General features: G+C 38.5%; 1 protein-coding gene across 1 annotated transcript in view; it reads right to left on the bottom strand.

Annotated features, from left to right (window-relative positions):
- Nucleotides 1-608: 608 nt before the first annotated feature.
- Nucleotides 609-17,576, bottom strand: part of cox10 (cytochrome c oxidase assembly factor heme A:farnesyltransferase COX10) — a 51,451-nt gene continuing 34,483 nt past the window's right edge. The window contains exons 5-7 of the mRNA XM_055175357.2: nucleotides 8,973-9,043; nucleotides 4,818-5,050; nucleotides 609-1,644 (exon numbers count right to left, since the gene is read on the bottom strand). Coding sequence (XP_055031332.2) covers nucleotides 1,220-1,644; nucleotides 4,818-5,050; nucleotides 8,973-9,043 — 729 coding nt within the window. The 3' untranslated portion in view covers nucleotides 609-1,219. The remainder of the gene's footprint in view (nucleotides 1,645-4,817; nucleotides 5,051-8,972; nucleotides 9,044-17,576) is intronic.

Here is a 17,576-nt window from a genome sequence, read left to right as displayed (position 1 = left end):
TCGTCCAGTGCGCGTTCACGAGCAACTACGGCACATGCGCCATGACCGGCTAACGTAGTTGCCTGCATACAGACACAGAATACGCTGGCAAGTAACTTGTGCATTTATAGGGGCTGCTAAGGATTGTTTACAATGTTTGCATAATGGCTTAAAGAAAGTAAAGTGAACGCTCTCTTTTTGGTCATGGGTGCTAAAAGATGCAACATTAATTTAACCTGAATGCAACCGGTTATTGAATAAAAAAAAAATTCAAATTAAAACCCAAACACATGGCTGATCACAAGAATTTTTATTTAAAACAACTCTTCGTTCTTGTGTCTTACAGGTCATTTTTACAGAGAGGTCAGAAGTGGGTAAACCGTAAAGGAGCTGAATGAAGAATAAGAACCCCAATCGCTGTATCATTTGGACTAAGCATTTGCAGAGTGGTAAGCACTGTGTTACATTCATTTAAAATGAACACAATTCTGTTTAGAACAAAAAACTCTGACTGAATTGAAAGAGGGACCTTAAACCAGAAGAGAGCTCTTCAAAGCAAACATTCAATATCATCAGTAAACTCAAAGGGACGGATTTTTAAACCGAGTATGCCGAATAAAGTATTGGCAAGCAGTCACACAGGATTTATTTACCGAATCAGAAAGCTGAAATGTCTTAAATTATCAAATAATATCAGGAGAACAAAACAACGTTCTTACCTGTAGTACTTGTGTTCCTATTTGCATTAAAACAAACCGTTATTTATCTGGCCTATAATGCATCAAGCCAAAATGTCCACAGCAATGACCACATTAGACCAATTTGTAATGTGTGATGCATTGTGGTTCATTATTTTCAATTATCAATGAATTCCTTTGTACATACAATCTACATGAAACTTGTATTTTTTGTACATTAATTGTCTATGATAATATTGACTAATGTCAGTATGTTTATAGACAACAACGGGACTATATTGAATAAATATATTATATATTTACACACAGTATTGATTTGTGTACAAGCAACCTGAGTGAAACCAAAGATCTGTACATGACTTCTGTGTATCATATTTTTTCCCTGAAACCTCGATAACAATAGAGAGGTTATGTCCGTTATGCATGTTCCCTATTATGTCTCTCCCTTTTTTACGCATAACATTTGGTGTCTTTTCTCCAAGATATTATTTTTGAGGCAGCAAGTCGACCAAAACTATGGCAATGGTTTGACTTTGTTAGCTCTACAAAGCCACAGATGTCGTACCGGTCGCCGTTTCTGCCTCGTCCCGCGTCACACGGCTCTTCTTGCAGGTGAGCGCCAGCAGAAGCAACGTGGGCAAATGCCAGAGACTGCAGAAAAAGAGCTTGCGGGCATTCTGCCTGTCGCCATGGCGATAGAACCGAAAGGCCAGGTAGCTGATGTAAAGGTTAATCGGCAGGGACACTAAAGGGAAAGTCCAGGTGGTGACGTCTAGCACAGGACCCAAGGCCGACAGCCCAATCAGGCCCACGCTGTGGCGGAGGGCCACGCGCTTACAAAGGCCAGGATGGGTGACGGACATCATTCGGTAACCGCCGCGCGAGTAGTCCTCTTTCAGGTTCCAGCTCAGAGCGTTAAAGTGAGGAAACTGCCAAGAGAAGAGGAAAGCTCCCAACAAGAGTGCTCCTGGAGAAGAAGAGAGTGCAAAAGAATGAATAAGATCTCTGTGACATTATAACACCATCAGTGAAGGTGGATGTGTACAAGCCGGAAGTGCGTGGCAGAGCATCTAAATAAAAAAATATGAAAAAGTATGTTACAGGCTGGTTTATAAAGCCAATTTTGCCCTTAATGAGAACTGTGAGGGGGTGATTTTTTTAACTCATTCGTTTAATTTATATTAAGCCTTAAAGTTCTGCATAATTAAGGGCGTGGCCACTTAAAGGACAAGTTCAGTATTTTATACTTAGCCATGTTTTCAGATTGTTTATGATGAAATAGAACGGTTTTGACTGAGATTTCGACATATGTGGCTGCCCCGAGAATTTTCGGGTGCTTGTTGTTTCACCTCCCACCTCTACAATGGGTTTGTAGGTGCACTGAAACAACCCTTCCTAAAATGCATTAAACTTTCGTTTACAAAGACGTGAAACTCACCGAGTGGTCAGGGGTGTTCACTGATATGCTCACACAAAAATCGCTGCAAAAGATGCTTTCCAACAGGTGTTTTAGCATTCGTTGTAAACGTGTGGACCTATTTTTCCAAACGCCTCACAGCCGTATATTCTTCCGTTGAGAGCTTGAATAATAGACACTCCAGCCCAGGTGGTGGCGATAATCCGGCTTTGCCAATTGCAAGAATAGTAACAACGTTCCCGGTGCGGAGTAATACCGTACCTCACAGCACTTCTAAAACAAGTCAATGGAGTTGGACAAAAACTACGATAAAACCTGTTGGTTGGAATGCGTCTTTTGCAGCGATTCTTGGGCCAGCATCATATGTTGAAATTTCAGTCAAAACCGTTCTATTTCATCATAAACAATCTGAAAACAGGGCTTTAAGTGTAAAATACCGAACCAACCAAGCATCTCAGATCGACTCACGGTCGGCATCTTTGCTCATTTTCGGTTTTCTGCAAGTGACACGCTGGCACGATGGCGATGGCGACTTTGGGCTTTAAAAAATGCTATTCAAAAACCTACGAGTGACGTCACGGACACTATGTCCATGTTTTATACAGTATGCATATAAAAAATAAAGCGAATATGCGGTCTAGATTACTCGCCAGATTACTTGTTCATCAAGGTGCTTGTGTGAATGGAAAAATATTTTTGTCTTTATTTCCGAATACAACCAGATGTGCCAATAAGCACTTTGCTGATTGGCTTTCGTGACAACGCGTCATGCGAATTTTCGAAAAATTTACTTTTGTGTAAGACACGATTGAAGCAAGTATCACACATTCAATCGTGTTGCCAAATTTATGTAATTTGCATGGCCCGGCATCATATGCAAATAATAAAAGGGACACATCACTTTTTTGAAAATATGCTAATTTTCCATCTCCTAAAGTTAAACCCTTGATTTTTACCATTTTGGAATCCATTTAGCTGATCTCTGGGTCTGGCATTACCACTTTTAGCATAGCTTTGCACAATCAATTGAATCTGATTAGACCATTAGCATCGCGCTCAAAAAAACCAAAGAGTTTTGATATTTTTCTATTTAAAACTTGAGACTTCCGTAGTTACATCGTGTACTAAGATCGACTGAAAATTAAAAGTTGCGATTTTCTAAGCAGACATGGCTAGGAACTATACATTCCGGCATAATAATAAAAGACTTTGCTGCCGTACCATGGCTGCAGCAGGTGCAATGATATTACGCATCACCCGAAAATAGTACCTTTGGTAACTTTTAATAGCAGGGGAGTATTTTCGGGCACTGGTAATACCATATCAATAAATAACCATAACTTTTTGGTCATTTTGGAGCGCGATGCTAATGGTCTAATCGGATTCAATGGATTATGCTAAGCTATGCTAAAAGTGGTACCGCCAAATCGGCTGAATAAATTCCAAAACGGTAAAATAAGTAAATAAGCCAATTTTCAAAAAAGTGGAGTGTCCCTTTAAGTTCGCTTTTGTGTTCACACCAACAGACTATGATAGGTTTATGCCAGTGGTTCTCAAACTTTTTCTGTGTGTGGCCCCCCTTGTGTACAATGCATTTCTTTGCGGCCCCCCCAAAGACAAATTTGTGCTAAAATGTAACATTTTTATTTAAAAAAAAAACATATAAAATGATTCAAATTAGTGCAATTGGTTAGTAGCCTTATATTTTTTTGGTTTAATTACACAGAATTCATGATAAATTAATGTATTTTATAAAATCTCATAAAACTGGGGCCCCCCTGGCACCATCTCGCGGCCCCCAGTTTGAGAACCACTGGTTTATGCAATAGAAAGTTACAACTTTTAAATCTATATCGTTTTTTTTTAGAACCAGCAGAGGGTTTTGTGCACTTTGCTTCATCACAGCAAAGATCTGTCACATCCTGCTGGGTAGAAAACAAACACTGTTCAGCTGAACTCCGAAAGGTGATACCGTACAAACAGTGGCCCGTGCAGGGGTAGCAGAGCATGGCGCGTAAAGCTGCCTTTCTGCGAGTGATCTTACGATCCACTAGGAAACAGAGCGCAGGGCGGTGTGATGAAGATCTGAAACTTTTAGGTTGTCTTTCCTGTCGCTGTGACACTTAGTAATTAGCACTAAGATTTAAAGCACACACTTTTTATTCATCCGTGCCTTTGAAAAACTGATCTCATGGTTGCCACTGTTATAGGTTTGTTAAGCAGGCAACAGGACCCCAAATGAGCTCCATAAACACTTAAGCAAGAAACATCCTTGGAATAACACAGGATGTTGAGTGTATACGTAACTACAACACTCCTAAGTGGACAGTGATCTTGCGTCAAAGAAGAGGAGTCACTTGAAGTCAGACCGGCAATATGGGACACAGATGTCGTTTAAAGAGGCTACATAACCAGTTTTAAAAATAAGTTGCTACACAGCAAGTTTGTGGACAAGACTGTAATAGTGTTGTAACTGAACGAGTAGGACCAAGGACACATTTTTGTATGAGCCGGATATGATGTTTTTGCTCAAACCACTAACATTCAGCTCTGACCTTGTTCACAGACTGTTTTCTATATATACACTCTATTCAAAGTCATTTCATTAGTTAGTAAAGTACAAGCCAGTACTTTTTCACTAATTCAAAGAACTAAAAATGTAATGATCAATTAGTATAATGGATCGTCACTGAGTTTCATGTGTGTGTCAAAAACTCACATACCTGGATCAAGAGAGCCAGTGGCTGCCGTCCAGCCCATTACAGGTGGGATGGCACCCACCACCGCGCCCACCCAGGTGTTAGTGATGCTGAGGCGTTTCAGGGGAGTGTAGCAGCACGTGTACAGGAAGATGTTCAGAGCACCCAAAAAGCCAGTCAGAGGATTCACACCCAGGGTCAACAGGGTCACACCTGGGATCCCACACGCCAGCGCGAATGACACGGCATGAAGGGGGCTAAGAGAAACAGAGATAATGTATTTGAGAAGGGGACAGGCTCACGACTAAAATTTTAAAAAGAAATGGATAATGACCACATGAGTCCCCATATAGTAAATTGCGTCATCAGAACAGTATGTGCGCATTGTATGAACATTACCGGAATTTTGTAACCGGGTGATTCTCGCGAAATTAGACTTATGGGGTGTCATGAAACATTTTGATAAAAAAAGTAAATGCAAAGAGTATCAAAATAAGAAGCATACAGTTACAAACATCTCTTCATGTACTATTTTGCACATGATTTCAAATGACATCATACAAACCAATTTTGTTGAACAATTTCATTACCGCAACGTGTCTATGACTGGATTTGGGTTATCTGATATTAATTTTTTTTTATTTCAAAAATGAAAAGCTTCAGTACATCTTATACTATAAACATTTACAGTAAAGAAACGTGTGGTATTTGGTGATCATTGGTAAATGTAGAGACAATAATAAGGAATATAAATGTGTCCAAAAAAAAAAAATTCTCATCCTCCGCAACAATTTTCAATCATTGTTTAAGCCCTCAATGAACTAAGATTTAAAAAAAAATAAATAAATAAAAAATAGTTGGAAGGGACATAATTGACTGTGACACTCAAGATGGCTACCAGGTAAGCAGTTCTTATTTTTTCTCTCCAGATAAAAGTTGAAATTTTGTTTGTCATATTACCTAGACAACTTTTTAGTTCTCATTACCGAAACATGAGTTTGTAAATGCATAGATTTAATGTAATATCATGTTGCGGTAATAATAATTTTTTATAATGAAAATCTAAAAAATGTAAATAATTCTATAGGAAATATTTTTAAATCCTCTAAAAATAATGGTTATCGTAAGTTCAGACCTTAATCTAATACGTGCAAAAGAAATTGGCTTTTTAAAAATTCTGATGCTGGACACCTTTTAAATCTGGATTTCGTGAGGATCACCCAACCGCGTATACTTTGTACATGTAGCAAGCGCATGCGCATACAGAAGGACGTACTATTATGCAAAGCTGTGTGTTCGACCAAACCTCCGGGATTCAGGGCAACTTTGGACCCAGATGCTGCTAGCATGCGGCAATATGTGCCGACCTCACAGTCTGCGCTACTTTGTTGGCATTGGTTTTGTTGTGTCCCTACCCAATTGTTTTTTAAATGAACAATAATTTGATTTGTCATGATTTGATCCCTTTAGACAAACTAGCAAGCTTGAATTATTATTTTATCCAAAAATAAGTTTTAGGCCATGTGAAACATTACAAAGAAGCAAAAAAAGTGTGTCACATAAATAGAAACACAAAAAGAACCCAGCAGCTAAGATAAATCTGTTGTGTATCACAAAACAAAGCATTCTGCTTCTCTGCACCAGATTAAAGCTTTCCTCACCACATACGCTTCCATCGGACAACCGCTTCCTTTAACGTTTATTAAACGCAGTCCTCGAATCCTGCGCGGGCGTCTGGTTCGAATTCACAACTAACTGCTCCATAAATTAGAGGGGCATTGAGACCAAAGCAGAGAGGAAAGGAGGCCAAATTTTCTGCCTAACAGCAGGAGATTCCTTTCTAATGTAATTATCATTGTTATGTCCATTTCATGTGGTTAAGAGGTCTATATGTGTTCATAGGAATGGGATCAGCTGTTTTAGTGTCGAGGCTATTAACGTTACGAGCAAAACCGCTGGAATTTCCTTCAATTTGTGAAAAATTAGCTAATCTAACTTTTCCACAAATAAACCATGCATTGTTATTGTTTATTTATACACCGAAGCCTACTTTAATGCAATGCAATAAAATAAAACACTTGACCGTCACTTGATGCGATCTCGCGTGGCAGGTTCTCCCAGAAACAGTCAAAACAAAAGGTTGAATGCTAATAAATAAACAACCAACTTTAAATTAGTTTTTAAAAAAGCTAAACTCTTCACAGGGACCTTGAGAATGCCGCACGGCTTTCGTGAGAGATTTTGCGGGTTACGTCTTTAACGTTGACCTCTGTCACATTCTTATAATGTAAGGCAGTCACACACACGCCAACATCAAAGAGTGTAATAACACACTGTCAGATGGGCGAGTGTGTTGCATGGTTGTAAACACGCTACACTAGGATGCATTTAATGGGCGTAATGATATGTTGTGGTGGATGACACTACTGTTAGTATGCTGCATATTTGTGTACAAGTCTAAAAGGTCTGTAAGGTTGTCAGGTGAAGATACGCATGACACAAAAACATCAAACAAATTCCTCCTGTCATTAACGCAGTCAGTCGGGTCCAAAAATATGGTGACTTCAAACTACAAAATTAGTGACTTGCATGTAAAGATGCCTGTGTACCTGTGTCAAACATCAATGTGCCTAAAACGATTTGTGATTCCTTAATCTCATATTTAAATTGGAGCTTCGGTGCAACAGTAAGAACACAAGCACTAGACATTCAAGTTTGAACCCAGCCTGCAATGTATCTATTTAATAAAGCCTGACAAATAAAAACAAAAACAAGGCTAGGGTGAAAGCAGTAGGGTGAGACGAGAGGAGAAAAAGCAGTCAAAGAAAAAAGTGAGCCACGCCCACATACACCTGGATCAGGTTACGCAGGACAGGTGCACAAGCGGCTGGTCAGCGCTACAGATATTAGACAAAGGTGTATAGTTTCTGATACAGCCAGGCTCGCGTATACACAAACAGCGGGCTACTTGAGAACAATGTAAATGACATTACATAACCAGTGTAGGGAAGCTATTTCATTCTGCAGTGAGTCTTTACAAATCACAACAAAGACATCTAGGCTGTGTTTCAAAACCTAATGAACCTAAAACGCCAACAAATTTGTCTGGGTAGGGAACACACCAGGGTTTGAACACATAGCCGTAAGGTTAAGGCCTGGGATCAGAATATCAGGAATGTAACAGAACTTTGATTTGTAACCTAAAACATGCAGTAAACTTATTAGGTAAGACATTAAAGGGTCTTCTTTGAAGCCAGTGGTTAGTTTCTTTAGGAACGGGTTTTCAAACGAAGATCCCTAAGATGCTTCCAGAAAATTTCAGAGCAAAAAAGACAAAAATAAAAATTGGAAAAGTTTACTGAACATTATTACAATTTCATTTCTACATGTTCATATTAATTTCTAAGTGTTAAGCTCTCCTTTGGTGCGACATACATTAAATAACTGTTTATATGGTGTATTTTCTTTATCTCACACACTGGGATTTGTAAGGTAGTATTCTCTTTTAAGCTGCTATGAACAAGATTAATGCAGTATAAATACATTTGAATTGAAAATGTTTGACTTCAAGTTTATACATACAACATTATTTTAATTGTAGCCAATGATTTAAGTTTAAAAACAATGTGCTTCCTTAATAAAATCACACTATTTATCGAACACAGTTTAAATGTTTCTTTTGTTTATGAACAATTAAATGTTTGTTTATGAAATTAAATGTATATTTATATGTAAATGTTTTTATATTTATATGTATATACACACACACGTGTAAAATAAAAATTGTGATTATATAAAGCCAACAAAGCTAAAATTATTTTATACATATATACATATATTTCAAACATCATAATGCCAAGGACCCCCAAAATGGTTTTATATTTTATATTGAGCGGTGTATATATATAAATATATAAATGTGTGTGTATGTATGTATGCATGTATGTGTGTGTATATATATATATTTTTTTTTATATATATACCGCTCTATTTAAAATATAAAACCATATTTGGGGGTACTTGGCATTATGATGTTTGCTAAAAGATAAATGAAAACGTTGGCCGTTGGCAAGGATTATTAGAAAAAAAACTGGAATCAAACATCTAAACAGAAGGAAGAGACACAAAACAGAGAATTATAAAGTAAGAATTATAATGTATGGTTTTGAATAATCTCACCTTATTTGTCCTCTCACCAGAGGTCTGTTTTTGGTTCGATTCATGTTTGAGTCAAACGGCACCTCAAAGTACTGTAGAGGAAAAAATAAAATAAATGAAAATTAGTATGACCTTACAGTTTTAGCATTTTTTTTTTTTTTGAAAATTAGAGAGGTAGAGAGAGATTGTGATATAACATACATTTCATTATCTCGGTTTGACCAAACACTTTTTATAAATTTATAAATAAATGTATTCATTTTTACGTCAAAGTTAAAAACTTTCTTTATTACAAAACATTGTTATATAACTGTATTCAGGTTTCTTTATATTCTTTTTTACTCTCTTCAGCACTTTAAATAGCTTTTCTATGTTTAAATGTGCTATTTAAATTAAATTTACTTACTAAATACTACTCATTTCAAAACACCACAGTAAATCCAAAAATAAATAAATAAATAAACAAATAAATAAATAATAAATTGTATTATGAGCAGATATTATTATATTATATTATTTCCAGCTCTATCACATGCACATATTGGTAAATATCATCATGCAAATCTTAAATCAAAAATGGCATTAGGAAAACTTTTCTTTTAGCCACAGCATTTTGGTAAAACAATCACTGCATATACACTACAAATGTACTATCTAATGATACATTGCTACTAGACAAAAAAAGCAGACAAGAGATATTCAAGTACTCTCCAAAAACATCTGCTCAATATCCACAAATGCATGAAAACCGAACCGTTGCATGAAATCCGAACTTAAATGGATCGATATGAACGCATGTGTCTGAGAAAGCACGACAGAGGTTCCTTAGGTGCAACAGGGACGATTAAGTTTTTAAAAAAAGTTTTGTTTTATGGCCGTCTGCAGGGGAGTCTGTTCAAAACTCACCAGGGGAATCCACAACGCGAGACTAAAATACAAACACGTGAAGCATTTAAAGCCAGGAACCAGTTATTCAGTGTGTGAGAGAGCACATGCATCTAATGAAGAAAACAGAGAGCTCACTTTTCAACTAAAGAATTTCAAGACCCATTTCTTCTAAAATATGGCCCACATAAAATAACTAATAAACAGATAATACATTCTTCTTTTCCTTTCCTAAATTTACTGTCCATTTGACATTGGAAAGAGAGGTCCCTATTTGAAAATGCTCTCGTGGTAGGTAATACATTTCACACGGAAAACTTTTGCTTCATATACCTTTGAGAACGGATCATATCACTTCTGTAGCACAACAGGGGGGGAAATACATATTATCTGTGACGGTGCGAGTCTGTCTGGCATATCTATGTCCCATCTTGAGCCGTCAGAGAAGCGCTGCTAGCGTGAATGGTATGAATGACAACATCCATCATTTATATGACTCTTCACAGCATGCATTTCTATGCATAAACAGAATAACCCAATAGTTCATGAAAGGACTTCATATTTAGTCTAATATTCAACGGACAGGTGAATAAAACATCAAGGATGTCAACACGGGAGATTGACACTTTTTCATTTTGTTGCAAAGTTTTTGGCACCGGTTGTATCCCAAAGTAGCACGACGCAGAGCAGAGGAAGTAAAAGCCCAATGTGTGTCGTATAAAGTTAAGTAGAGGGTCTGTTAAGTCTCAAATTTATTCTCTCGGCCCTCGATATTATTGCACTTGAGATGCAGGGCATGGCAGGTCACAGATGTGGTTTTAGGGCCGAGGTGTTAATTCTATTTCCTGGGTCAGGAAGCGCGTCAGAGGGACGTGAGAGAAAGAGAGTGAATTTTTTGGTGCAAAACTGCTCTCCAAAGTATTAGCCAGATGCTAACAAGACCAGATCCTGGAAGCCAAGACCAAGTTGCATGAAAAGACTCCCAAAAAGCCTTGGAGATTTAGTCTGGGCAGATAACTAGCTTGGTAGCAAACACACAGCATTCTTTGATGCCCTCACAATGTTTTAGGTACCTGTCAGACGCTCTCAGGTTTTAACCATCATCTTATTTCACAGTCTGTCTATCCTCATACAATTTTTCTCTTTTTACACTGGTACATCATCTGGTTTACATCAGCACAGAAAGACCCCTGCCATTTCTGCTTCGGTGCATTTATTGCTAGTGGAGATCATTCTTCACAAAAGAATTTAGTAGTGAGCGTGAACGAATATAAGGAGGGATCATGAAATTATGGCCTGTCACATCTCCTTTTCTAAGGCCCGACATAATCAGATTCTCTGGTTTCATCTGAGGACCTGCATTAATCAGATCGAGTTAGCGTTGTTTCTTTAACAATAAAAAAAAGTTTTCACAGAAAGAAAAGATCTGCTTTCAATTTTAGAAGAACAAAAAGAGTTCTGCCAGTCCCACAGAACAATTACAAGATAAAAAAAACAAATGACTGAAAAACTAAATGATATAAGCAAATTAAACATTTTATATACAGGTAACACCTTTTATTACACGGCTCGTTGGAATGCTTTATTCTGATTGGCCAGTTGCAACATTTGCAGATTTGTTATGTAAGGCATAACGTATAGGCGGCCGGTAGTTAACCGGTGGGTCTTGTATCACACTACAGGGGCTTATTTCGCAATAACAACCGGCTGACTGTACATTATCCCGCTTATTACACAGCCATTTACCTCATACGTAAAGTAAGGAACATTACATTTTAATTTGAAATATTTTATTTGCTCATTTTTAACGAATGCAGATCTTCTGTGAGGAAAACTTGTTTATTTTTGGTTTTAAGATAAGACACATACGTCTTTATCTCATTTGGGCCATGTGGCGCGCATGCAAGCTTGCGGTGTGAATCGCGTCCGCACTAGGGATGTTAACAATTAATCGATCTTCGATTAATTGTCGATAAGAATTAAATCGATAAAACTTAACGATTGTCGAAAAAGCAAGCACGTGTGTCCGGCGTCTGTGCAAAGCAAATACACAGCTGGTGAAAAAAACTAACCAAGCGTGAAGAAGTTAAACTAGCCATGATCACAATGCTGCTCAATGCCAAACACACACTTGGGCTTTTTGTCCTCATTCGAGACGAGGCTGGCTGCTAACGTAACAAAATTGCATCCGCAGAGGATCTGAGAGGGTCCGATGCCGAAAATCTAAACGCAGTTAGGATACTGAAAGCAAAGACCCTCTTCAGGGAAGCCTGCAAGATTAGCATAGCAGCGCTGCTAACGCTGCTTTACACAGGGAAGGCGTCCAGAAGCCGTTTTTAATAAACAGATTAAAATGAAAAACTTAAATTCTGGCAAGAAACTGTTAAATGTAAACTGTAACTGACTGTCGTTACACTCTGAACTCCCGCAACATATATCATTGATCATCATCATGACTGCGCTACACGCTAAACACTGTTGCGGGTTTTCTAATGGAAGGTTGAAGTCTTCATAACATAAGCATCTTTGCTGAAAGTACGCCGCAGGTCAAAAGCTGAGGTAACGACGGGAAAAGTGCCCTTTCGTGTGCTTCTTGGATATAATTACAACAAGCAATGTATCGACGACTCAGAAAGCGAGGTGAACAACTAGAAAAATAACACTTGATGATAATGAAACTTTTATTTTGTCATGGATGCATGCGACTGTGCGGAGTGCCCGTTATGAGGCGGAGTTTACTGTGTCTATTAGTCATTATATTTCGTTACGAGATTAAATTGATGATTTTTATCAAAATACCAACTACATTGACTCATTTTACAATCCCACTAGCATATTATTTAGACAAAATAAAATCTTTTAATTCGCGTGAGGAAGCTGGCGTTTTTATGCACACTTTTATGTCATTGTCTATATGCCACTGCTGTAATGGCTTATTGCACTATTACGGTTAACGATTATTCGATTGATTGATCGTTAATTTAAATGATCATCGAATATGGGAAAATGCATAATTTGACATCCCTAGTCCGCACTATCCTCTGAGATGTTTTATCAACTGGCTAGTTATCCTCCAGACAGTGATGGTCCGGACCACATCTTTCTCGTTTCGGTTGTGCGGCGCGCATGTCCGCTTGTGGTATGAAGCACTATTCTCCAAGATGCACTTGACGGCCTTTTTTGCAGAGAATTTTTTTTTTTTGGACAACCTAGTTACGGCGGAAGGGTTTCCCAGCTTAGGCGGGCTGCCCGAACTGCAAAGTGCTACCGTGTGTTATTAGTTTTGAGCGGCTGTTATCTGAGATTATAACACAGCTTCTTGGAACGCTTGATTCTGATAGGAAAGCCATGACATTTGCAGGTTTGTTATTACCAAATAACAAACACTCAAATCTAACACACGGTTACCCAGATGTGTTAAAAATTAGCTAATAAAATATTTTAAGTGAGTATTTAATGTTCCTTTTCTTACTTATGATCATACCATCAAAGCTTATTTCTGCAATCACAATTGGCTGCTTATACATTATCTCTTACATATATTAACTAATACATAAGGCTTAAAAACTTTACATTAGTTCAGAAACAGAAAAAAAATAAAAGATGTCAATCCCTGGTATAGACACACAACATCATCCTGTCGATATTCTGCATATTCTCAACGAGACACGAACATGCATGAAGTCTAAGCAAATATACTGTACGTGTATACAATTCAGCTGCTGTACATCAGAAGGATGTCGGCATCGGTACCTTAAAAGAGGCTAAAGTAAACAACACCTGCGCAAACATCAACTCAGCAACTTCAACTTGCTTTTTTTCTCTTCCATCTTTCCAAACATAAAGGTACGATCCAAATTTTCAATCAGCGCCGTGCATATTGCCAGTGCACATATACGATGATATATCTCCACGCTGTCCAGGTGCATGGATCAGAGTTCGGGAGTTGAAGTGCTAATACTGAAACACAATTACCTGCCAAATGTCTGAAAACAGCATCAGCTGCAATTCATCTCGAGGTCGCAGGTAAATTTCTCTTAAGAGAAGCGACCTCCAAATTGCGGTTGAAGTTCGACTTGAGGTGTGCAAGTTTTAGTAAAACCCTGCAGAATCGGTTCCCCAGATTACAGCGTTTATAATACACTGCCAAATGCTTTGAGCACATGTATTCACTACACTAAAAAGGTGCACAACTACAGCATGGACTAAAATATAAATGAAAAAAAACCTTGAGATGAACTAGGGGTGCACCGATAAACTGGCCGATAATCCGATGAATGCCTCAATGAATTACGTTGAAATGCCACTACATCCAAAAACCAGAGGGCGCTCTCGTGCAGAAACTTAATATGCGCCGCAGAACAAAAACCATTTACACACACTGCTCCGAGAAATGGCTTTATTGCTGTTCTTCAAACCTTTTCAGGTATATTCATGATTATAAAAAATATGTATAATGATTATGTTTGATGAGTGTTGCTTTTTCAAACGCATGTTATAAACGACTCAAACTAACAGTGATTTCAGATCGATAAGAACTTATCGATCAAATGCCGTAGTACATGAAATAGTATTAGTGCATATCGGCATTTTTATCGTTGCATCACTAAGATGAACTTTCACTGATGTTATTTGTTGTTATAAACCAAATACTTGACCAACATTAAAACGGTTCATTTGCAGCCCATCACAGTTGTCTTCGGTTCACGCCAACCAGTATGGTGTGATCAGCCATTCTGGGTCCCTGAAACCAGTAAGAGGTGCTATTATGTTGGATCCGTGAGATTAAAAGACAGAAAACCTCAACAGATAAACACCATTAGTTATTCCAGATCTATTCCAAGCATTACATTAACATTCACATCCACACATTCTGCTATCTCCACACAATAGCAAGTAAATCATGTGGGTACCTCAGTTTTACCCTTGTATGCGAGATGTGATCATTTGGCCTCGCTGACCATGCAGCACTGATGGGAGCTGGCAACGGCTCAGTTGGCACAGCGACGCGTTTGATGAACCGCCTGTACGAGGCTGAGTTTAGTGCTAAAATGTCCACATGCTAATCAGCCAATTACAAATGTTCTCCTCTATACTACTGTAGTGCTGCCTCGGTGCGAATCAATGCATTCAGTTATTTCGCCAGCAGGCGCAAATGAGATGAAAGGCTGGGAATGGCTTCAGTGCGTTATGGATGCTGTTACCCTGGGCTGAAGACAAAAGGAAATCTGCACGTGATCGGTCGAACTGAAACATGAAGACCCGAAGATTTGGTTTTGAAAGCAGCCTTGTTAGTCACTTTAAGAGAGGGGATATGAGATCATCTCCTCGCACCCAGGATAATACAAAAGCACCCCAATCACTGCTGATGTCCTCCAAGACATCCTGGTTTGGTTCCAGCTCTACCATTTGCAGATGTTGTTTCTACCATTTGCAGATGCTCCATTTATAGGGCAATATTAAAAGGTATTTTAGGGCAACGATGTATGTAAGATGGATGACCGCTGTCTGGGTCAATTGGGAGTTGGAAAAAGGGGCCAAGTTGGTGATTCAAAAACCTCCTGTGGGAAAAAGGAGCTAGTTCATCATCTTTGACCCAGTGTCAGTTCACATAACCCAGGCTATCACAAAGGTGATGCCACACTGTAAACAAAGTTGGATCGACTTAAAAAGTAAGTTACCTGGTTGCCTTAAAATTTGAGTTACTTCAGTTACTTCAATATTAGTAGACACAATATATTTTACACAACTTTTAACTTTAAGTTGAACCAACAATTTTTTTGCAGTCTACATCATAGCACCTACCACTGGTTTCAGATTACAGTCTGCCAGAATGGCTGATGGCACCAACTGGTCGAAGTGAACCAAGACAACTTTGATGGGTTGCAGATATAACATTTTAATGTTGGTCATGCATTTGGCTAACATTTTAAAGGGACACTCCACTTTTATTTGAAAATATGCTCATTTTCCAGCTCCCCTAGAGTTAAACATTTGACTTTTACCATTTTGGAATCCATTCAGCCGATCTCCGGGTCTGGCGGTACCACTTCCAGCATAGCTCAGCACAATCCACTGAATCTGATTAGACCATCAGCATCGCCCTAAAAAACATGACTGCAGGAGGCGCAGCGACACTACACAGCAGCCGAAAATAGTCCCCTTGGTTACTTTCAATGGTAGGGGACTATTTTCGGGCAATGCGTAATATCATTGCGCCTCCCGCAGTTGTGTTACGGCAGCAAAGTCCTTGATTATTACGGCAGAATGAGAGTATAGTTACTAGCCATATCTGCCTAGAAAATCACAAATTTTAATTCTCCATCGGTTTTAGTACACGATTTAACTAAAGAAGAGTCAAGTTTTAAATAGGAAAAATATCGAGACACTTTGGTTATTTTTTATCGCGATGCTAAATTGTCTAATCAGATTCAATGGATTATGCTAAGCTATGCTAAATGTGGTACCACCAGACCCGGAGATCGGCTAAATGGATTCCAAAATGGCAAAACTCAAATGTTTAAATCTAGGGGAGCGGGAAAATGAGCATATTTTCAAAAAAAGTGGACTGTCCTTTTAATTTACACATTTCGTGGTATAAATTTTTTAGTATGCGTGTTACCTGGGTTCAAACCCATGACCTTTTCTGCTGCTAACGCAATTGACTTTCTGCATTCTTCTCTAAGATCTGACACAATAGCAACATTTCAAATGATAATAGGCGTAAAATGCTGGTAGTCTTTTAAATTATAGTGATTTGAGAATAACGCTATGTTCCTTACATTCAAAACATCTTGGCTGAAGTAACAATCGTGAGAAGGCTCAATACCTCCACTATTAACGCACATTAATCATGATCCCATTGATCACAACACTATTTTAAGTCACTGGCAAAAAAAAGACACATTACTCCAAGTAAGAAGGCGCACACACATCAATGTGTTTGAAGAACGCATGAATGTGTGTTTAGATTACATCTGATGCTTCCAGCTGTGTGTGACAGCACAAGGCTCATGGGAATGCGTTCTTGCAAATGCATCCTAAAACGCTTGCTTTCCAAATGTTTACACTCAGACCTCCAGTTTAGTTTATGTCTTCATAGAAATTAAACTCCACTCCGCACTGCCCTAACTCCATTGTGTTGAATTTATTGCCATCAACAACCTGTGGCAAAACGCATTTTTCCTTTAAACATTCTAGCTGAAGTTTACTTCTCAAGAGACAGGCTGACTTCAGATGGACACGGTTTGCTTGTCAGAGCGATAAACTTTTAACATTCCACCTTAATGTAAGTGGGACGACAAAGTGACATCAGTCTAAACATTCTCCAATAAAGGAACTCTGAAAGAAGAGGTTTTATCATCAAGAAGTCAATGTCAGCACCCACTTCATCTACGCCCATCCATGCGGTAGGGATGTCAAATTTCTGAGCAGAAGTGTTTTTGTTGAGAAAGAGGCCTAGCTCGAGAGGTCACACATCCTTATGCGGTAATACACAAACAGTCTGTGTTTGTCGATTCATCTTTCAATCATCTATTCAGAAGATGCATGTACATTACACCGTCCACAGCCACACGCACATTCGGGCAAGTCTATTGAAACATGCCCAGCGGACATGAGAATTCCTAGTGCTATTTCACCTGAAAACCTTTTCAATGGCTAATCTGCTTGATTTATTCTCTTTTCTCTATTAGCAGTTTGCGGTAAGCGCTCAAGACATGCCAAGACACGGGTCACAGG

This window comes from Misgurnus anguillicaudatus, chromosome 4 (assembly GCF_027580225.2).
Source record: "Misgurnus anguillicaudatus chromosome 4, ASM2758022v2, whole genome shotgun sequence".
NCBI classification, from domain to species: Eukaryota; Metazoa; Chordata; class Actinopteri; order Cypriniformes; family Cobitidae; genus Misgurnus; species Misgurnus anguillicaudatus.
This window is presented reverse-complemented; position numbering and strand designations above follow the sequence as displayed.